General features: G+C 39.1%; 1 protein-coding gene across 4 annotated transcripts; it reads right to left on the bottom strand.

Annotated features, from left to right (window-relative positions):
- Positions 1 to 154: 154 nt before the first annotated feature.
- On the bottom strand, positions 155 to 21,584 carry LOC101894252 (jmjC domain-containing histone demethylation protein 1). Of its 4 annotated transcripts, none has more exons than XM_059123259.1 (5): positions 21,426 to 21,584; positions 14,299 to 14,630; positions 6,403 to 6,563; positions 4,144 to 6,331; positions 155 to 1,971 (listed from the first exon to the last, which is right to left on the bottom strand). In XM_059123259.1, exons 2-5 carry the CDS (start codon positions 14,347 to 14,349, stop codon positions 424 to 426), a joined length of 3,948 nt encoding a protein of 1,315 aa, XP_058979242.1. In that variant the 5' UTR covers positions 14,350 to 14,630; positions 21,426 to 21,584; the 3' UTR covers positions 155 to 423. The 4 variants fall into 4 exon arrangements, with proteins under 4 accessions (XP_058979242.1, XP_058979243.1, XP_058979241.1 ...); XM_059123260.1 differs by having other exon boundaries at positions 21,228 to 21,583; XM_059123258.1 differs by lacking the exon at positions 21,426 to 21,584 and adding an exon at positions 14,849 to 15,385.
- Between the last annotated feature and the right edge of the window lie 2,388 nt (positions 21,585 to 23,972).

Here is a 23,972-nt window from a genome sequence, read left to right as displayed (position 1 = left end):
TTGACATTTAGTTGTTGTTGTTGGAGGTTTGAAATTGTTAATATTTTGTGTTTGTTTTTCTTTGTGGTGTCGTCGAAGTTTAAAACTGGATTCTTTGTTGTCTCTGTCACTTTTTTAAAGCTTTTGCACAATGCACACCAAATTATGGGTTCTGTTTTGTTTTGTTTTTTCTGGGGGAGGAATGCCTTCTTAAAGAGATACATACTTTAATTAACCGATTTTAAGTCTTAAAAATGAAGTACGAATGGTGGAAGAGTAGGAGGGGAGTAATGCTACAACTACACAAAATGAGATATTTTTGTTTCTTCTTTCGCGCTGGGGGGAACGGTGGCAGGCAGGGGGTGGGGGGAAAGATTTCGAAAAATCTTTGGCCTAGATTTCCATTATCTGTCTACCCCTTCTTCTTCTTTTTCTTCCATAGTTTTAATCATTCCAATTACTTGCTGAACCAGCAGCCGAGGAAATGGGTGTGGTGGAAGCTGAGAAATTACTACTTGCCCCGCCTCCTCCGCCGGCCGACGACTGCGGCGTCTGAGGTGGTTTCCGTTTCTCCACAAGTTTTATGTCTTTCACACACAAATCATGTTTGGATTTGGCAGCAAATTTGATAACCGCCTGGGTGCTCACCTGCGGCACATGCCTCAAGTCCAACCATATCAGCTGATCACACTTGGCCAAATGATCCAACGACAGCTCGGAGACCAAACGACATGCACTCAAATTCAATTCAATTAAATTTGCAATGGCCGTGGGCGAGGTGCCAATTTGTGCTACACCAGCATCGGTTATGCGTTGACAGGATGATACATCCAAATGCACTAAATGCGGCAATGATTGGGTAATGTAACGCAAGGCCACATCGGAAATATCGGTGCCGGCCAGCTTGAGAGTCTTGAGATCCCTTAGCCTGGTTTTCGAGTCCGCCAACCCGGGCCGGGAATCCTTGGGTGGCGACAGTATATCACGTATGGCTGCATCATTTAAACCACGCACAAAACTTAAGTCTAATATTTGCAGGGGAGGGCAGAGGCAGGTGTGCAAGGCTAAAACCGCCTGGATGGGGCAATTTTGTAGAGAGAGATTTTTCAAGGCCGGCAGGCGGGCAATGATCCAGGCCAATTGACGTTTGGCTATTTGGGTCCAATCCAAAATCAAATGCTCGGGTTGGCGCCGCACAATGGCAGTCAGCAGGGAGGCAGATAACTTCATTTCCGAACAGTTCATGGTCTTCCACAGGGCTGGGTCCACGGCCACATTGGACCATACCTTGCACACCGAACAGCAGGTGACCAATGTCTCTTGCGGCAAATAACGGAAGATGATTTTCAAGAGCGTGGGATCCAAAGCCAAATTGGGTCCCACATAACCGCCGGCGCCACCCATATTGGTGCCATAACCACCCGCCGCTGCGCTGTGCGAAGAACCCGGTCGCACCACATACTGTGGTTTTTTCAAAACCCTTGTCGACGAGTTCAACATCTGTTGGGCCAAATGAGATCGCACGGAATTCTTTTTACGTGAGCCATGACCGCTACCATTACCACCGCCGGAGCCCATACCACCCGGACCAGCCACATTACAATCAATGGAAGCATTTGCATCAATACTATCCTGCATACTGCTACACATGCTGAGACCATCATCACTGCGACGCCGTTTGATTTTATCCACGGCAGTGGGTGATATGCCTGGCGAGGGTGTGTCATAGCTACGTTCCGTCTTAACTTCAATGGCCATGTGACGTTTAACGCCATGTTTCCAATTGTTGTTGGTCGTTACGTTGCCGGTTTCCATTTCCGATTCACTGGTGAATACAAAATCATTGTATTGATGATTCTGGTGGATATTTCCCGCAATGTGGCCACCACCACCAACACCATCAATGAAATCTCCACTGACAATATTGACAATACCACCCACCGAGGTCCGTCGAACTTCGGAGGACTTTTGACGGGCACGGAAGTGACGAGGCTGAAAAGGAAAAATCGGAAAAAATTGTTAGCAAGCAATGTAATCGGATGTTAATTTCACGTTTTATGAGCTTCATGTATATTCAAAAATTTGACCCTTTGTGGGCGAGGTACCAGAAGAAATGGTCCGTTCTCTACCATCTTCATAACAGATCTTGTGTTTATGAAAATATTGAGATGTGCCAGATCTGAATGGAATCTGATGTTAATTTCACGTTTTGTGAGCTTCATGAGTATTTAAAATATTGAACCCTTTGTGGGGGAGGTACCAGAAGGAGAGGATCGATATATTCCATCTTCACACCAGACCTTGGGTTAATAAAAATATTGTGTTGTGTGTAATTTGAAGAGAACCGGATGCTTATTTCGGATTTTGTGGTCGTTTTGGGTATTCAAAATTTTGACTCTTTGTGGGGGAGGTCCCAGAAGGTATGGTCCGATCTCTACAATATTTATAACAGATCTTGTGCTGATGGAAATATGGAGATGTACCAAGTCTAAATGGAATCGGATGTTAACTTCGTGTTTTATAAGCTTCATGAGTATTTAAAATATTGACCGCTTTGTGGGGGAGGTACCAGAAGGAGTGCACCGATATATTCCATCTTCACACCAGACCTTGGGTTAATAAAACTATTGTGATGTGCGTAATTTGAAGACAATCCGATTTTAACTCTTATAAAATGTGATGTAAGTGACATTTTATAAGAGTTAAAATTATTCAAAATTTTAATCCTTTTGTGGGGGAGGTACCAGAAGGTGTGGACCGATATTGTCCATTTTCACACCTGACGTAGTACTGATGAAAATATTAGGATTCGTAAAGTTGGAGCAAAATAGAATTATACTTTATCTTCCTGTGCAGTAAATTTTTTTGTTGAAAATTTCAACATTTTGTGTGGGAGGTACCCGAAGGAGTGGACCGATATTGCTCATCTCCGCACTCGATCTAAGTTTGATAATAATATTACAATGTACCAAGTTTGGACCAAATTGGATCATCCCTTCAAGAGTTATCGTGTGCACCAGCCAGCCAGACAGACAGACGGACGGACGGAAGGACATAGCTAGATCGACTCCAAATGTCCTGAAACGGATTTGGTCCAAAGAGACCTAGGGTCTAAAACCGTTATTTCGATGAGGCACGCTTTGACCGTATCAAATGATATATACCCTCCCTTTCTAGCCATATGGCTGAGGGTACAAAACGTTCTTTCTTGAAGATAAAATTTGTCTACCTTCATGTATCCTTCTCATAGACGTCGAAATCTCCTTAGGATGTCCTAGAAATACCTCTGAATGGGTCTACGATTTTGGCTCCAGGAAAGTCTGGCTTAAAAGCTAATGAGTGTCGCTTCGATGGCCCTTGATTTAATTCCCACTAAGGACAGTGATTGTCCTCTTTTAAAAATATGATTATTTTTCCTCCTCCCTATTGGTCAAAAGGGTCGAAAAGGGTCAACACTTTCGACTCTGATAGTCCGAGGAAAAAATCTCCAGGCTTTGATATACCTTGATTTGTTCGATGTTATTGGCACTGATTGCCTTTGAAGAATTCTGATTTTTTTAAGAGCGGACCCCTTCCTTTTTTCAAAGATCTTCCTTTGGAGGAGTAAAATACCCTCCCCTCTCCTTCTTAACCTCCCCCCCTCCTTGATTAGTTTTTAAAACTTTTAGTCTTGTTTTTTTGCCTTCAATTTGGAAGCTCCCTACCTTCGTAAAACTAACTGCCCGCCAGTATCTTCCTTCTTATCACAGAACTTCGTATGATGCACCTTGGTTAATTTAAAAAAAAAATTAGACTTGCTTTTTTGGCCTTCTATTTGAAAGCTCCCTATCTTCTCAAAATCAACTGAATACCAGTATCTTCCTTTTTATCACAGAACTTCTTATGGAGCACCAAAATTCCTGCGCGTCCTACCATTCCTAGCCCCACATCCTGGTTAATTTAAACAATTTTGAGACTTGTTTTTATGGCCATCAATTTAAATGCTCCCGATCTTCTTAAATTCGACCGCCTGAGAGGCTCTTCTTTCTTATCACAGAACTTCTCATGGATCGCCAAAATGCCTGCGCTTTCGGCCCTTCCTTTTTTCTCAAAGATCTTCTTATGGAGTAGTAAAATTCCGCCCTTCCCTTTCTTCTCCCCCTCCCTCCTCTCTGCTTCACTTACCTTGTAATCATTATTTTTCCCCGATTTACAACAGCTTGGGCATTCCCAACTATTCGGTAAATCCTCATTGACAATACCCTTGGCATCGGCTGCATATTCGGTGCCATCCAATGCGGATAGAGCACAATCGGGATGAGCAATTTCATAGCATACAGAACATTCCATTAAAGCTGAGGGACCATCGATGGCGGCCAATTGTTTGGTCTGTGGCGAGACGGGTGTTTGACGCCATCCATCCAGATGGCAGAATACACATTGGGCCGTCACGGGCAACATTGGCGATAGACATTGGCGCATCATACAAGTCTGTTTGGCTCTGCCGGGACCACCAAATTTCACCATATCCAGACAAAAGCTACATTCGCCACAATCCGATCGTTGACAGGCAGCACAATTTTTACAACGGGTCCGTCGACGACGCGGTTGACCTAGACCTGTAACATTGGGTGATATTTTCGATGATTCATTGTTCGGGGAGAGGCAATTATCGGCCGATCCCGTGTGAGATGTTTGCAAGGGCGTCAAGTTGTTGGTTATGGTAATGCCTCCGCTTCCTCCACCTCCTGCAGAGGGTGCTTGATGATTATGGTTATTATTGGTGTTGTTGCTAGTGTTATTGTTGTAATTGGAGCAAGAGGCAATAACACTGACTGCATTTCCATTGCCCCCACCCGCCGCAGCCGCCACTGCATTGGCTAAATGCATTTTTTTGGGTGGTCGATATTTGATATTATCTGTGGGAGATACAAATGTGGGTTGCTGTGGAGGATTTGGATTTTGATTATGTTGCTGTTGTTGCTGCTGCTGATGCTGGGAAATTGCAGTCCCATTTTCCATGGGCTCCTTTTTAATGGTAATACCATTATCCGTTGTTACGGTGGTTGTACCACTAAAAGCCAAATGTGGCATAATTGCACCGGCGGCTCCCCCACCTCCCCCACCTGCTGCCGATGATTCGGCTGCCTGTTGCGCCTCCAATTGTTGCTGCTCCCTTATAATTTCAGCATTTTTCCGGGCAATCTCTTGCTTTATTTCCTGTTTCACCCGGGTACGTTCGTATTCCTGAAACGGGGGATGCATTAGACCGGGTGGTTTCAAAACCGATTCCCCTGTAATGGCCAACTCCGGCTTATCTTTACAATGTCTCTCCACCAGGGTGCGCACATCCTTTATCAGCGCGACTGGGTCGCGTACTAATTCCGGTACGTTTTTCTTATTCGGTGGCAAATCGTACAGATACATGACGATCTCCTTCAGACCAAACAATTCGAAATGGGTCAAATGAATGTGAGGTCTGGCGGCCATTTCCGATTCCTCCACCGATGGTTCTCCCTCCAAATGGGAATGACCCAACAGCACATAGACATAACGGGCCAGAACATACCACAGCATTTCCGTAAAGAAGGGATAGCGGAATTTCTGCGGCACCTTAGTGGCATCCTCGACCTGGGCCGTTTTCAGCTGTTTCACAATGCCAAAGGAATGCAAAAAATTCCCACCAAACACCAGGGAATCGGTGGGAGTGTAGACAGCATGTATCCATCCGGTGGGTATGAAAAATGTATTGCCCGCCGTCAAATAGACTCGAGCACATTTCTCCACGGTATCACCAAAGAAAATATCCGCCTGTTTGCCGGACAATACCCATTTCTCGTACAACTGGAGATTCTTTTCGGTTGGCGGTATTAGCCAGAACACCTTGCTACCCTTGAGTATGTGATACCACACAGAGGTGCCACCGAAATCTATATGGAAATCGGTATAGCAATTCTTCACCGACATTAGGCAATATTTCTGCACCTTGGGATACATCATATTGCCAAGGAGGTTAGTGGCCTCCTTTTGGGCATCCTTTAGACGTTTCGGCCACACAACATCGACCCAATCGATTTGTCGTACAATTTCCGGACTCTGTATGTAATTGTCCAGACGGGTGTGCGAAAACTCCAGCGATATGACATTCAACAGACGATCCTTTTGTGGACTGTCATAGTATTGCTGCCACTCCTTCATGGTCATTTGCAGATTTTTCTGTGTATTCACATCCATGACATCGAGTATGCGTCGCGATCCGACACACAGTCGGACATCGTTCACTGTGAATTCATTGGGATTGGGCATGCGTAGACCCAGACCGGCTTTGTCACGAAACAATAGAGGCATATTGAAACCATGTTGCTGCAGTAATCTGGGGGGGAGGAAGAGGAAAAATGCAATTAAAGAAGGAGATTTGCAAGACTTGAAATTGCCAGAACTTACGCAACATTTAAATCACTACCGCGCATTTCCCGCACCATGCCAGTCTGGGCAAATTTTGAGGACTCCAGCTTTTCGGCCACACTAAAACCGCGAGTCCCCTCCAAATCATCATCACCCAAGGCCCATTCTTCCAGATACTGTTTGCGTTCTTTGCGCTCGCGCTGCAATAAAGGGGAAGGGAGAAAAGAGAGATTTTGAATAAATATTGAGTTATTTAATAGAGAAGTAAAAATTTAAGAGAATGGAGGTTCTTAAATCAGAACAAGTCAAATAGCATCACAGTCGGTTTTGCCAACAGGGAGGTACCAGAAAGAATGGTCCGATTTCTACCATTTTTATAACAGATCTTGTGTTTATGGAAATATTGCGATGTATCAGATCTAAATTAAATCGGATGGAAATCAAAATTTTGACACTTTGTAGGGGAGGTACCAGAAGGAGTAGACCGATATATCCCAACTTCGGACAAGACATTGGGATAATAAAAATATTGTGATGTGTGTAATTTGAAGACAACCGGGTGCTTATTTTGGATTTTATAATCGTTTTGGTTATTCAAAACTTTTACCCTTTGGGGGGGAGGTACCAGAAGGTATGATCCGATCTCTACCATCTTTATAATAGATCTTGTGATGATGGAAATATTGAGATGTGCCAAGTCTGAATGGAATCGGATTTTAATTTCATGTTTTATGAGCTTCAATGATATTCAAAATGTTAACCCTTTGTAGGGGAGGTACCAGAAAGAGTGGGCTGATATATTCCACATTCACACCAGACCTTGGGCCAATAAAAATATTGTGATGTGTGTAATTTGAAGAGAACCGGATGTTTATTTCGGATTTTATGATCGTTTTGGTTATTCAAAACTTTGACCCTTTGTGGCGGAGGTACTGGAAGGAATGATCCGATATCTACCATCATTGTAACAGATCTTGTGTTGATGGAAATATTGAGATGTACCAAGCCTGAGTGGAATCGGATGTTATTTTCGCGTTTTATGAGCTTCATGGTTACTCAAAATTTTGACCCTTTGAGGGGGGAGGTACCAGAAGGAGTGGACCGATGTATTTCAATATCACACCACACCTTGGGCTAATTGAAATATTGTGATGTTTGTAATTTGAAGAGAACCAGGTGCTTATTTCGGATTTTATAATAGTTTTGGTCATTCAAAACTTTGACCCTTTGTGGGGGAAGTACCAGAAGGAATGGTCCGAACTCTACCATTTTTATAATAGATCTTGTGTTTATGGAAATATTGAGATGTACCAAGTCTGGATGGAATCGGATGTTATTTTCGCGTTTTATGAGCTTAATGAATATTCAAAATGTTAACCCTGTGTGTGGGAGGTACCCGAAGCAGTGGACCGGTACATCCCATCTTCACACCAGACCTTGGGCTAATTGAAATATTGTGATGTGTGTAATTTGAAGAGAACCAGGTGCTTATTTCGGATTTTATGATCGTTTTGGTTATTCAAAACTTTGGCCCTTTGTGGGGGAGGACCCAGAAGGAGTGGTCCAATCTCTACCATTTTTATAACAGACCTTGTGTTAATGGAAATATTGAGATGTACCAAGTCTGAATGAAATCAGATGTGAAATTCGTGTCTTGTGAGCTTCATGAATATTCAAAATGTTAACCCTTTGTGGGGGAGGTACCAGAAGGAATGGACCGACATATTCCATCTTCTCGCCAGAACTTAGCCTAATTAAAATATTGTGATGTATGTAATTTGAAGAGAACCGTGTGCTTATTTCAGATTTTATGATCGTTTTGATTATTCAAAACTTTGATCCTTTGTGGGGGGAGGTACCAGAAGGAATGGTCCGATCTCTACCATTTTTATAACAGATCTTGTGTTTATGGAAATATTGAGATGTACCAAGTCTGAATGGAATCGGATGTTAATTTCATGTTTTATGAGCTTCAATGATATTCAAAATGTTAACCCTTTGCAGGGGATGTACCCGAAGGAGTGGACCGATATATCCCATATTCACACCAGACTTTGGCTTAATTAAAATATTGTGATGTGTGTAATTTGAAGAGAACCGGATGTTTATTTCGGATTTTATAATCGTTTTGGTTATTTATGACTTTGACCTTTTGTGGGGGAGGTACCAGAAGGAATGGTCCGTTCACTACCATTTTTATAACAGATCTTGTGGTGATGGAAATATTGCGATGTACCAAGTCTGAATGGAATCGGATGGTAATTTTGTTGTTTTATGAGCTTCAATGATATTTAAAATTATAACCCTTTGTGTGGGAGGTACCAGAAGGAGTGGACCGACATATTCCATCTTCTCACCAATCCTTGGCCTAATTAAAATATTGTGATGTGTGTAATTAGAAGACATTCGGACACTTGCATCCCATTTTATAAAAGTTTTAATTATTCAAAATTTTGACTCTTTGTGGGGGAGGTACTTGATGGAGTGGACCGTTATTGTCCATTTTCGCACCTGACGTAATACTGATGCAAATATTAGGATTCGCAGAGTTTGAGTAAAATTGGATTATCCCTTCCCTTTCTGTGCAGTAAATTATTTTCTTTGAAAATGTTGACATTTTGTGGGGGAGGTACCAGAAGGAGTGGACCGATGTTGCCCATCTCTGAACTCGATCTAAGTTTGACAATAATATTACGATATACCAAGTTTGGATCAAATCGGATACTCCCTTTGATTGTTATCGTGCGAACTAGCCAGCCAAACAGACTGACGGGCGGGATAGACATCGCTAGATCGACTTCAAATATCCTAAAATGGATTTGGTCCAAAGAGACCTAGGGTCTAAAACCGTAATTTCGATGCGGCACGTTTTTGCCGTCTTAAATGATATATTCCTTCCTCTCTAGCCCTATGACTAAGGGTGTGAAAAATTCACATTATTCAAATATTGTTAAAAACCTATCCTCCACTATCCACCGAGTAATGTAAAACCCATGCCAATATCCACATTATCCAAATACCGTAAGAGCTCTGTCCACACACACACTATCCCAATAATGTTCGTAATCTTTATATTGATACGAGTGTAAAAACCATTATCCGCACTATCCAAACAACACGATCGCACATAAACCTGATTTTTTTTTTTGAAGAACCAAAATTGTATGAAAAAATAAACCGACCAGAATCCAGCAGTACATACATCATCACGTAATTTTATTTAAGTTTCTATTTCATCTCCTTTTATTTTCATCCTTATTTTAGAGTGTGTGTGTTTTTGTGAAGGAATGGATTTAAGAAAAATATAAACAAACTTGTTTGCCAACCTGTTTTATTTGTCCCGCACTGGAGACATAGCAAGAGCAACACCATTGTCGTCCTCCATCCATCCAACCTCACTAAGAGAAGAATGCCATTGATATATACTTTTACTACCAAAAGAACTATCTACAATCACACACTACTACGGCCGGCTTGCGCTTGCTTACCTGGCAATCGACATACATTTGAGTGGTGTCGAAAACGCCAAAGAATGGCATCAACTTTTTGCAAAGAATTTTGAAAATTCATTTCTAATCTGATAATGTTTTTCAAAATTCGAATCAATTCGTGAACAGATAGCTGATTTTGTAAACTATTTGATTCCCTTTAGATTGGGCGCCACTATTTTTTTATTTTATTTTTTTTCTTAATTTTTTTTCAAACCTTCCGGACAAAATTCGGTTTATCCGATCGATTGATTAAGTCAATTTAATATAATGTTGATTCATTAGGCCTCGCACATAAAATCTGTTGCGTACCAAATTCCATTAAAGGAAACCATGATTGCCAAGTAATCCGAACCAGACGTCAAAATTGTATTGTATATTTGTCTTGATAAAATAAAAACTCTGCCCTTTGGTTGGGCGCCACATAAAACCAAATATCGTTCGAGTTGCATAGGTTTAGATAAATTTAAAACAGCACTATCACAGCGATCGGTCAGTCAACACATTTAAAACCTTGCGTTGGGCGCCATTAACATTGAAATCTTGTCACAACTGTTGTGATAGCTCATCCAATGTCATTTTGAATAATTTTTTTTTTATCGTAAAATGATCCAAGAGGGGGGCCACAGAAAACAATATGTCGCTCGAGTTTAACAGGTTTAAACAATTTAACAAAAACACTCTGCTTGCGTTGGGTCAGCACATACGACTTGAAGTTTCACATTGGGCGCCATTCGGAATTTTATATGGCAAATGTCGCCATGATAGTCATGATATGCCTTGAAATCAATCGTGTGGGAAAATAAGTATTTTTGAGTTCCTAACGTTGGGCGCCATTTGCATCGAGGTTGTAATTCAATTTTTTCTACGTTCCAGAACCCGTAAGAATCTACTAGTTTTTCAATTTTTTTTTTCGATATCATAAAGGAAAAATCGGTTATCGTAGTAAAAACTTTTATATTATTTCAGTTCTGGAACAGATCCTTTAATTTCCTTAATAACATAAATTACTCCTATTTTTGGTTGGGCGCCACAGAAAACCAAGTGTCACTCGATTTATACAGGTTTAATGAAATTAACAAAAACACTATCTTTGCGTTCGGTGAACACATGCGACTTGAAGTTTTACGTTGGGCGCCATTCGGAGTTTCACATGGCAAATTTCGCCATTATAGCTATGGCTCATTGAATATAATGCATCATAATATGCCTTGAAATCAATCGTAAGGGAAAATAAATATTTTTGATTTCCTATACACGTTGGGCGCCATTTGCATCTAAGATGTAATTTAATTTTACTTCCCTTAATAATACTCACTCTTTGCTTGGTCTCCACAGAAAACCAAGCATCATTCGAGTTAAAAAGGTTTGATAAATTAAAAAAAAATCCTTACGATCGCTGAACACATGTGACTTAAAGTTTTACGTTGGGCGCCACTCGCAATTTCATATGGCAAATTTTGCCATTACAATTATAATTAATTGATATGACGAAATCAATTCTCATAAAAAATATTTTTGATTTTTAATACACGTTGGGCGCCATTTGCAAATTTTCGATATAATTCTTGTCGTGAAGCGCTCTCAAATGGACCATATTACATAACATGCATAGAAATATAAGATTCAGCCATCAGCACTAAGCTGCAATTTAATTTTTTCTGTTTCCAGAACACAGATGACCCTTTATCACGTTGGGCGCCATTTACAGCAAAAATGCGGCAACCATTAGAGAACCTATTATAACTGGAAAAATTTGAATTAAATGACATTTACTACCGAACTATAATTAATGTTTACATGCATCTACATGCATAGACAATTATCTGTCACAGGCTGTAGTACCTATTAGGAACTTCAAATAAGAAATTTCAAACAATTTCGCATAATATTCCACATAAAATCTTCAAAATACCGAATATAGAGAGGTACTGATATATGGGGCCTATACGAAGACCTGGACCTGTATAGGCAATTTTCTGGCATACACTGTAGTGCCCGTTACGAAGTTTAAATACGAAATTTGAAACAACTCGGGTGAAAATTGGACATAAAATCATGAAAATAACGAATATTGGGAGGTACCGTTACATGGAGGCTATACGAAGACATGGGCTTGCATACTCAGATTTTTGTCATAGGCTGTAGTACCCATAACGAATTCTAAATACAAAATTCGAATATCGGGAGGTGCCGTTATATGAGGGCTATACGAAGACGTGGACCTGCAGAGACAATGTTCTGTCATAAGCTGTAATATCCATTACAAACTCTAAATACGAATTCTGAAACAATTCCGGTGAATAATGTCGCTAAAATCATCAAAATACCGAATATCGGGGGCTCTACGAAGACAGGTACACTGCACACTGAAGGTACACTGCAGAGACAATTTTCTGTCATAGGCTGCAATATCCATTACAAACTTCAAATGCCAATTTTAAAACAATTCCGGTGAATAAAGTCATCAAAATACCGAATAGGTGGGCTATACGATAATAACGTGGACTTATATAGACATTTCTCTTCCAGGGAGTAAAGTGAAAAGTAGCTAAAATCATCAAAGTACCGAACGTCGGGAGGTACCGTTATATGGGGGCTATACAATATCGTGGACCGATATAGATGAGTTACAAACGAAATGACTTTTAACTTTTTATTAATATTTTGCCATACGTTCACGTTTAGGCACTTTGAGCTCTCAACATTTGGCAAAAACTCTATGTGAAGAAATTTCCATACTTTTGTGGGATTATACTCAAATGTATGCCTGCCCTATCTTTCCCCATTTTTTCCTTGTTAAATCCTCTTTTCGCTTGGAAATCTATTATTCGTGTCATATTTGCCATACGTTGCCACTCAAGTATCCACTTCAAACTACCTGTCAAGTTGTGGCATGTTATAGTACGTTTATATATATTAGGGTTAACCCACTAGATTTGGATTTAAACTGTCATATCCATTACTTTTACTTCAAATAAATCCTCTCAAAGTAGGTTAACCCTACAAAAAGTTCTAACGTAAACATGGCATTACATCTATGGTAAAATAACAGTTTCGTAAAACTACAGAAATACAGCCCTGAGGCTATGACCGCGCTTCCTGTCAAATTTGCGTGCAACAAGTTGTATTCATTTATTCAATATTTTTCCTCATTTTCAAAATCAGTTAAATCAGCGGGAAAAATGAATGAAATGCCTGGATTTGTCCATATCATGGCAAAACTGGCGAATAGCTTTAATGCGCGACATGCAATTTACGCGTCTTCCAATCATTGATTTTGATATTCTGTTTTTATTATTGATATTCTGATTTTATTATCCAAACAATAAAAACACGCACAAAATTGGCAGAAGTCGGGCGCACTTAGAAAAAAAAAATTGTAATCAGCTGGTAGATCTACATTATATCCTTTTTTATTTATTTATTTATTTTTTTTTTCTTTCCACACTTCATTTTATTTTTTACAATTTTGTGGATTTTACTTTTAATTTTTCCCCCATTTAAAGCTTCTTCATGTTGACCTTTTACGACCCTTTCAACTATATTTTGTTTAATCTTCAATTTTTCTAAAAAAAATCCACATTTTTCCTTGCTAAAACCCTTTTTTTAATAGTCTACTAGAGTTTAGTCATTTTTGCCAGACGTTACCAATAAAGTTGCCACTTTAGAATACATTCATGTTGACAACATTGACACAGCCACTCTGCTGTAAACTCTCTGTAAACGAGGGCAGCGCGCTCTCGTGCCAATGTATTTTGTTGATAATCCACCGCCTACGTTTGTGTGCGAGTGTATAACACTACTGGCCTGCTGCAGTCAACGAAACGAACGAACTGTCTGCCGAGGAGAAACAGCAGCAGCAGCAGCAGCAGCGGCAGCTATGGCACAAATGAAAGCGAATATATATACAAGAGATAAAGACGACAACGTGGAAGAATAAGAAATGAAATGGAAAAAACACAAAAATCATAATAAAATCGAAAAGAATTCGTCATGCGGCGTTAGTTTAGTTTGGTCGTTTAACCACGCCAAAAGACGATGTGAGCGCTAATCGAATGCCGTCGGCTTTGCAAGCAAATAGCGGGTTAATGCGTTTTTATCGCTCGATTTTTTTTTTGTTTTTTTTTTTTCTTGATTCATATGAAACACGACTGCTTTTGCACAGTTCTAGTGGTATTATCATCATCATAATCAACACTTATGGAGAGGAGGGCGCACGCACAATAAACACCTTCTGTTTTTTTCACAACAATTTATTATTTGTATAATTAGAATAAAACTATTTTGTCTTGTTTTCATTCCTTTTTTTTCAATCTTAACTATTTCCATGCACTAACAACGCCTACTCCACATGAGATGTTTGCAATCTACCCAAAGATGCAGGCATGCACTGGACCGAAGTGATGATAAATTTGATTGTACTTTGAAACAAACTACTACTTACCAGTTGGCGTCGCAGCCCTTTCTGTTTTCCTGGCGATTCCGATTCGGACATCGCCGCCACAGCTCTCTTGTTGATTTCCTTTTTTTATTATTTGTTTTCAGTGTTTTTTTTTTTCTTTATTTCGAGAAGAAGCTGAATAGCAGCCGCAGCAGCTTGTTTGTAAAGTTGATTTTTATGGCCACCACCAACCCAACGAACGACGAACAACCATTCGTACGTCCGACCAATTGATCTCTGGCTGTGCGTGATTGTATTTTTTTTTGTTTGTTTCTTGTTGTTGTTTTTATTCGGCGTACTATTTTCACAAAAAATTAAAAAAATTCGGACAGCGCCTACAAATATTTACAACAAATTGTTAAAAAATTTATTTCACCACTAATTTTTGAGTTTTATTTGATGTTAATTTCTCATAAAGATAATATTTAAATCTGTCATCATTTCATTTTCGCACACAGACACACACACGCCCAATCAATGAAATAAAAATTAATTATTTTTTTATTTAAAACAACAAAACAAAAATATTTTTTTGTGAACTGCAAAACCGTACAAGTTTGTATGTATGTACGACGTCACTTGATGTTTCCATTTCTTTTATTTAATCTTCTTCCCATATGCAGCAGCAGCAGCAGTGGATATAGGTAGGTAGGGTAGGTATACAACAACAACACCACACAGCATTTGTGTAAATTATTATTATTAATATTTGTAGTACATATATTTATTATGTGTAACAACAATTCGTTGGTTCGTATGACGTTAAAACACTATTATCGCGTTTATCATTACCGCAGGTCGGTTTAGTTAAAAAAAAAGTTTGGTATTATTTGTTGTTGTATTTTTTTTTTCGTTTTACTGCCTTGCCTGCTAATATGGTAACAGCCCGAATTACAAAAAAAAAATATATCGACGAAAATACACTGTTTGCCGTTGGTTGGTATTGCGCGTCGTCGTCGTGGTCGTGCGCCCAAATCCAGATACCTCGCACGTCTGAACAGAACCAAGCGTCTCTAACGGACTGAATTTGATAATTCTCATTCATTCCGAAGCACGTTTGCTCTTGTGTGTGTTCTATTTCCTACAATGTTCCCCTACTCTGAGAGAGAGCGAAAAAGGGAGGAAGAGTTTAAAACCCCTGCTCTCTTTGCGTTGACACATATACAGGTGTTGCCAAATTATCTCAAAAGGGAATTATTGAAAACAAAACTCCCTGAACAAAATTTTCGTTTAGAAATGACTTTTATGTGAAACTGAATAAACCATGGTACAAAAAGGAGGTAGAACAGCTTCTTAAAACTACAGAAATACAGCCCTGAGGCTATGCCCGCTTTCTGTCAGTATTATTCAAAATTATAGGCAACAAGTTGTTTTCATTTATTTGATGCTTTTTGTCCATTTCAAAAATGAGTCAAATAGCGCGAAAGATGAACGAAATGCCTGGATGTTTTCTCAAAAATATGATCCTAAGTTTTCAATCTTTCAATTCCATGGCATATCTAGTTAATATTTCTAATGCGTGCCCCGCAATTGATGTTATTTTGTTTTAATATATATAGAGCGAGATGAAAAAACTGCAGCCAACTTCAGACCGCTGTCATTTCTAAGCCAATCGTCCGATAGCTGTTAAAATTATTCCAGTGACAACTCATTCTATTGTTAACAAGCGTATACAAGCATTTTAGTGAGAGTTTTCCCGGAAAAAAAGTTATTCGTGATGGAATTCAAGCTTAATAGTGTGATTTCTTTATATTTGGCTGGAAAATCACAAGTGGCTATCGTTAGAGCACTCCAGCATTTAAATGTGAATAAACCTTTTGCGTCTCGTACCATCGCTCGTTAACGTGATACTGGGAGCGTAGCCCGACGTCAAGGAAGTGAGCGGAAGAAAAGAGCAACATCAGCAGAAATGGTTCGAAAAGTAAAGAAGCGACTTGATCGAAACCCGCGGCGCAGTGGCCGAAAAATGGCTCGTGGGCTGAACATATCGCAATATTCCATTCGGCAAATATTGAAACATGAGCTCGGGGTAAAGCCATTGAAATTCCAAAAAGTGCGAGAACTTACACCGCAACAAAAAGAAAATAGACTCAAAAGAGCTAAAGAGTTGCTTCGCTTGGCCGAAAGTGGTTAACTGCCGAATTTGGTTTTCTCCGATGACATTCCGAAAACACTAGCTGTCCAGCAGTTTGTAAATAAACAAAATGATCGTGTTAACTTGCCAAAGAGGTCAGCTGAAAATGTGCACCTTCGGTTGGCCACCAGAACTCAAGCGCCGGCCATGGTGTTGGTGGTGTGGGCCGCCATAACAGCCGATGGTCGTTCTCCGCTCGTCTTAAACGACCGTGGCATCAGAATAAATGCCGAATATTAACGTGAAAAAATTCTGGAGGGTGTATTAAAGCCTTGGGCACGCAAACATTTTTAAGCGCAGACCTTAGACATTCCAACAGGACTCAGCACCATCGCACTCAGCACGCACCACCCAAGAATGCTTACAAAATGTGCTTCCTCGCTTCATTTCCAGTGCACAATGGCCACCCAAAATATCCGGATACCAATCAGTTGGACTATTGTGTCTCGAGTATTTTGGAAAGCAAGGTTGGCACTAAAAAATTACAAAGTGTCGATCACTTCAAGCAAGCGCTTCGCCGGGAAAGGGATGAAATACCGCAGAGCAACATTCGGGGCAGCGTGTGACGGTTTCATTGGTCGTTTGAAGGCCATAATGGTGCCAAAGGTGACCAATTCGAACAAATCTAAACTTATTCTAACATTTCATGCTATTTCCGACTTTGCTTTGCTTTCATTCAATAAAAAATGTAAAAATTATGGCGTTTGACTTTGTTGCAGTTTTTTTAATCTCACCCTGCATATCTCGATCGACATAAAATTCTATGTCGACTTAGCGATGTCCGTCGGTCTGTGAAAATCGCTCTTGTTTTTGAACGAAATGAAGTAGGTTGATAAAATTTCACTCAAATGTATATGTCTGCAGGACTTTTGGTATATAAAATTTGAAGTTCGTAATGGATACCTACAACAGAAAATTATCTGTGCAGGTCCCCGCCTTCGTATAGATCCCATATAACGGCATATCCCGATATTCGGTATTTTGAATATTTTTTTCTACATTATTCTCCGGAATTGTTTCAAATTTGGTATTTGAAGTTCGTAATGGATTCTACGGCCTATGACAGAAAATTGTCTGTGCAGGTCCACGTATAGCCCCCATACAATGGTAATTCTTCCTTAGATATGGACTTATAGCTTGCAAGAAAATTTACATTATTTTCGATCAAAAATTCGCTATTTTCCCACCTTTTATGCCCTTCTATAAGTTAGAATACGATCTAAAACAGAAAACGGAATATTAGCTTAAAAAAATGTGAGACTATGTTTTGCTTCAAAGTACCATTTTTCCGCAGCTGGACAAATATAAAGATTCACCATTTCGCATTTTGTTCCCAATGTCCCAATGAAGGCCGAAAATTAGCGATTATTTACTTTTTTTTTTTGTAAAATATGTCACTCGTCATACGTAAATATTTAAGATATGAAAATGATTTTTTATTTCAAAAATGACAATGTCAAGTTTTTTGGTCAAGGGTTGCCATATTCAATATATAGCAAATGAGTCAACCTCTATTGTTTTACCATGGGTTTTATCATTTCTATTTCCCGAGTTCACGTCAAAAATACGGCATCATCCTAAATTTTACATACTGCTCCTCCTCCTACCAAACAACTTTAATTCACTTTGAACTTAGTCGGTTAGTAATATGCCCGCGATAGGTACATACAGTCGAATACTTCTCGACAAATTAAGAGTCCATCACTCCTACTGGTGGTGGTGGTCGACAGACATTCCAGGTTTTTGTATACACTGCTCCACTAAGTGTATTACCCACATAGCTCGATAGCAATAGCTAACTAGTGAGAACGAACACACATCTAAAACTCAATATTTCACATATTGACGATAAAAGGTTACAACAGCAACAACGATAAAAAAAAACAGCACACACGGACTCGGAAATAGTCATTGAGCCATGAGCAAGCCACCAGCTAGTTGGTAAACGTTAAATGTTTCGTTTCATTTCGTTCCGTTTCCTCTTATTTGTTTTTGTTTTGTTGGTTCTTCTTGTGTGTTGTTTAGGGTTATCGTGGTGGTAGAAAAAAATGATTGATTCGAGGAAAAACAACGCCCAATGTGGGTATTAACGAAGTTCTATGACAAAATCAATGCAAAACAATAGAGGTAGACTCATTTGCTAAATAAAATATGTGACAAAGCTTTAGCAACGAATTCGATGATAATTATTTTTGTATCTAAAATATTCGCGTATGACGAGTGGCAAATTCTTTACAATACTGACTATATGAATTCTGTACTAAATTCCTGCAATAAATTATGTGTCAGTTGGACGGAAAATGCGGGATGATAATCTTCTGCCAGTATTATAGCACAAGTAGGCTCAACATTGTCGATCCTTATACTTAAACTAGCTACCTTAAACAGGAAAATTATACTTCAAAGCAAAATTAAACCATTTCATAAGCAAATCTCGCCATTGCTATGAGGCCACTAGTTAATATTATATTCTGCCTTTATAGGCGGCACAAAAGGCGTGAAAATTACAAAATATATGGTCGGAAACGGACGTAAATTTCTTGTCATTTGTACGTCTCTATCTAAGGAGGAATTACAAAATAAGGAGACGTCAATTGAAACAAGTAAAAAATCAGCTAAATTCTGCCGGAACAAACTTTTTATGCCCTCCAACAGTAGGAAGGAAATTGAAAATTTATTCAAAAAAAAAAAAATCCGCAGAAAAATACCGCTCAAATAAAAACCTTTATATAAAAGCTATAAATAGACGTGGTGCTGCATAAGTAATTTTTTGCCATAGCCTGTAGTATCCATTACGAACTTCAAATATCAAATTTGAAACAATTTCGGTAAATAATGTCGCTTAAATCACCAAAATACCGAAAATAGGAGGTACCGTTGTATGGACGCTAAACTAAGACGTGGACCTGCATAGACAATTTTCCGTCATAGGTTGTAGTATCCATTATCAACTTTAAATACCAAATTTGAAACAATTCCGGTAAATAATGTCGTTAAAATCATCAAAACATCAAATATCGGGAGGTACAGTTATATGGGGGATATACAATATCGCGAACTTATATAGACAATTCTTTTTCAAGGGGTAAAGTAGTCACAAAGAACTCCTTGTGTAGAATTTCAGACGATACCTTTGAAAAATGTGCCTAAAAACATCAAAATACCGAATATCGGGTGGTAGAGTTATATGGGGGATATGCAATTTCGCGGACTCATAAAGGCAATTAGACCATGGAGTGGCCGCCATTACAGCCGATGGTCGCTAATCGACCGTGTCATCATCGCACCATCGCACTCTGCACGCGCCACCCAAGAATGGTTACAAAATGAGCTTCCTCGCTTCATTTCCAGCGCACACTGGCCCCCAAAATCTCCGGATACCAATCCTTTGGACTATTTTGGAAAGCAAGGTTGACACTAAAAAATACAAAAGTGTCGATTATCTCAAACAAGCGCTTCGCCTGGAATGGGCCAAATACATTCGGGCAGCGCGTGACGGCTTCATTGGCCGTTTGAAGGCCATAATTAGTGCCAAGGTGACCAATTCCAACAAATCTAAAGTTATTAATAAAATTTAATAAATTTAAAATTTAATTTGAAAGAAAATGTAAAAATTATAGCAATTGACTTTGTTGCAGTTTTTTTCATCTCACCCTGCATATACATTGTTGGGTCTAAAATGTATATTTCGAGGTGTTACAAAAGGAATGACCCTGGTGGAGGGTATAAATATAATTATAATTTCAAAGAAAATAGCAAAAAACTTCCGCCGCAATCCCTATCATCAACAATTTTCGCTCAGTTGGCAACCCTGCTGCCTACATTGGATCAGATCATCGAAAATTTATTCAGTCTGCTCAAGTCGCTGAACGCTTGTGTTCTCTGGCCGCGGATGTTTTCAAAGACTGTCTGAGGGCGTTTGTCTCGTTCGAGCTAAATTTTTCGTTTTGCTCGCTTTTTCGTGATTCACGAACATGCCGCCGCTGCGAAAAAAAATATTCTTTTATTCCCTCCTCATACAAGAAGCGGCAGCGACAGCAGAGCATTCATATAAAACAACTTTTAGTATATGTACCTTGATTTACACGAGGAGAAGTCCCACCGCTAGTAGAGTTCCCCCGCCCCGAATCAACCAAAAGCTAACTTCCAGATTCAGATTTTTTGTTTTTCCTCTGGCGTTGTTTTTTTGCCGAAAAAAAGATCACACAGTTTTTTTCTATTTAATTGGATGGTTTCTTGGCCGTAATGTTTCTTTTTTTTCGAACAAGTGCATGCTTAATTTAGCATAAGAGGAGCCAGCAGCCATCGGCACAGTAACTTTGGCACAAGAGTAACACATAAATATGACGAATACTACACTGGCACGCACAGAAATATCGTATCTGGAGATTTGCTTGTAATTAATTCTCGCAGATCGATTAATTACACACACTTTTTTTTATTTATCAGGCACACAACATTCACCCGTAACGCACACAAACATCGACGCGCACAACTCTGCCTCCAAATGATGATGGCTGGCTGGCAGGCAGGCAGGCTGGCAAATAAATAATACAAATTATTTCGTTTATCTTTTTTTTTATTTGTGTTGCTGTTGTTGTTTTTGTTGGTTTTTTGCACATATTCTTCTTGAGTAGCTGCGAAAAAAAAGCAGTCATTGATGACGATTTTTTCTTTAATTTTCCATTTATTGACCCCCCCTCTCTCCCTCCCATCCATCCATCCACGCGAAAGAACGACGAATATTTTGTTTTTGTTTCATTTGCTTGCTTTGATTTGTAGAGACAAAACTATTCACCTTTTGCTTTTGCATACGGCGTTGAAGTTCTGATTATGAGCAAAATTCTTGCTTTTTATCTTGATTAAACTATTTTCGTTTTGTTTTTTCTTTTAAACTTCACTGTGTTTCATTTTTAATTGAGCACTGTTACTGTTTGTAATTGAGACCAACTTGAGGCTTTTTATTTCATTTCTATAAAGCGTATTTCCTTCTTACGTTTTTTGCACCAAATGAAAATTATTTCTGCTTCGTTAAAATTACGGATACAAGACACACACAGCGAATGAATATTGAATGACTTCAGAAACAACGCTATCCGCCATCCGTTTTGATGGACGTCCACTCAAACTTATAATACCCCCAATGCATAGTGTTGTCAGAGGGCGAAGACGATGTGAAATTCCCGTCGGCGGCGGCTAAAAGTCGACTGCAGCCGAAAGAAAATCAACGGCGACGGCTAAAGCAATAAACGGCCGGCGGCGGCTAAAAGTCAGCTACAGTCGACGACGACTTTAATTTTTGAAAAATGATTTTGTTTGGTTTAATAACTTTCTATTCATTTTATTTAGAATAAAAATTAAAATATACGTTTATAAGGACATTCGTTGCTTATGTCACTTCAATAATTATAATAAAAATACACTATACAAATGGTTTGACGACCGCCTTGTTATCATGAACAAACAATTGTATTTATGGTAGAAGAATACAGGTAGACGCAAATATATCGTTTGTAACAACTCGAAATATACAGTTTAGACCCCAAAAAGAAAATATATATTTTTGGGCAGCATAAAATTCTATGTCGATTTAGCGATGTCCGTCCGTTTGTGCAAATCACTCTAGCTTCCGAACAAAATGAAGTAGATTGATAAAACTTTACTCAAATGTATATTATGTCTGCAGGACTTTTGGTATTGAAAATGGGCCATGTTTGTCTAGGTTTTGGTATAGTCCCCACGTAACGGTACCTCCCGATATTCGTTTTTTTGATGATTTTGGCAACATTATTCACCGGAATTTTTTCAAATTTGGAATTTGAAGTTCGTAATGGATACTACAGCCTATGACAAAAAATTTTGTCTTCGTATAGCCCCATATAACCGTACCTCCCGATATTCGGTATTTTGATGATTTCAGCAACATTATTCACCGGAATCGTTTCAAATTTCGTACTGGAAGATCCTAATGGGTACTACAACCTATGGCAAGAAATTTTGTACGGCAAGAAATTTTGTACAATATTCACCGAAATTATTTGAAATTTCGTATTCGAAGTTCCTGACAGGTACTGACAGCCTGTGTCAGAAAATTGTCTATGTAGAAGCAGGTCTTCGTATAGCTCTCATATAATGATACCTCGCTACATTCGGCATTTCGATGATTGTATCTACATTTCAAATAAGGAATCGTTTCAAATTTTGTATTTGAAGTGCCTCATCGAAATAACGGTTTTAGACCCTAGGTCTCTTTGAACCAAATCCGTTTCAGTACATTTGGAGTCGATCTAGTGATGTTCGTCTGTCTGGCTTGTGCGCACGGTAACTCTCGAATGGAGTATCTGATTTGATCCAAACTTCGTACAACGTAATATTATTCTCAAACTTAGATCGAGTTCGGAGATGGGCAATATCGGTCCACTCCTTCTGGTACCTTCCCCACAAAGGGTTAAAAGGCTCACCCCATTCTACTCAGACTTGGCACATCTCAATATTTTCACTAACACAAGATCTTTTTTAAAATGGTAGAGATCGGACCATTCCTTCTGGTACCTCCGCCACACAGGGTCAAAGTTTTGAATAAAAAAAACTATTATAAATTCCGAAATAAGCATCCGATTATCTTCAAATTACACACATCACAATATTTTTATTAGCCCAAGGTTTGGTGTGAGGATGGAATATATCAGTCCACTCCTTCTGGTACCTTCCCCACAAAGAGTCAACATTTTGAATATTCATGAAGCTCATAAAACTCATAAAACATAGAAACATAACACTATTTTTAATAATCCAAGGTCTGGAGTGAAGATGAAATATATCGGTCCACTCCTTCTGGTACCTCCCCCACAAAGGGTCAAAATTTCGAATATCCATGAAGGTCATAAAACACGAAATTAACATCCGATTCCATACAGACTTGGCACATCGCAATATTTCCATCAACACAAGGTCTGTTACAAAGATGGTAGAGATCGGAACATTCCTTCCGGTATCTCCTCCACAAAGGGTTAAAATTTTGAATAACAAAATGGATCATAAAATCCAAAATAAGCGTCCGGTTCTCTTCGTATTTCACACATCATTATATTTTTATTAGCTCAAGGTTTAATGTGAAGGTGGAATATATCAGTCCACTCCTTCTGGTACCTCCCCCACAAAGGTCAAAAAAGTTGAATATCATTGAAGCTCATAAAACACGAAATAAACAACAGATTCCATTCAGACTTCGCGCATTTAAATATTTCCATCAACACAATATCTGTCACAAAGATGGTAGAGATCGGACCATTCCTTCTGGTATCTCCCCCACAAAGGGTCAAAGTTTTGAAACCAAAACGATCAAATTGCACACATCCGTTGTAATATTTATATTAGTCTTAGGTCAGATACGAATTGGTCAATATTGGCCTACGGCTTCGGAACCTCTCCCATAGAGGGTCGACAGTTTGAATAATCATAACACAAGGCTGGGGGTATACATCTGTCGGCATAATGTATTTCAAATTTTAAAAATTGCCTTTTAGTTGGGACACCCTTTTTA

This window comes from Musca domestica, unplaced genomic scaffold (genome assembly GCF_030504385.1).
Source record: "Musca domestica strain aabys unplaced genomic scaffold, Musca_domestica.polishedcontigs.V.1.1 24, whole genome shotgun sequence".
Taxonomy (NCBI): domain Eukaryota; kingdom Metazoa; phylum Arthropoda; class Insecta; order Diptera; family Muscidae; genus Musca; species Musca domestica.
This window is presented reverse-complemented; position numbering and strand designations above follow the sequence as displayed.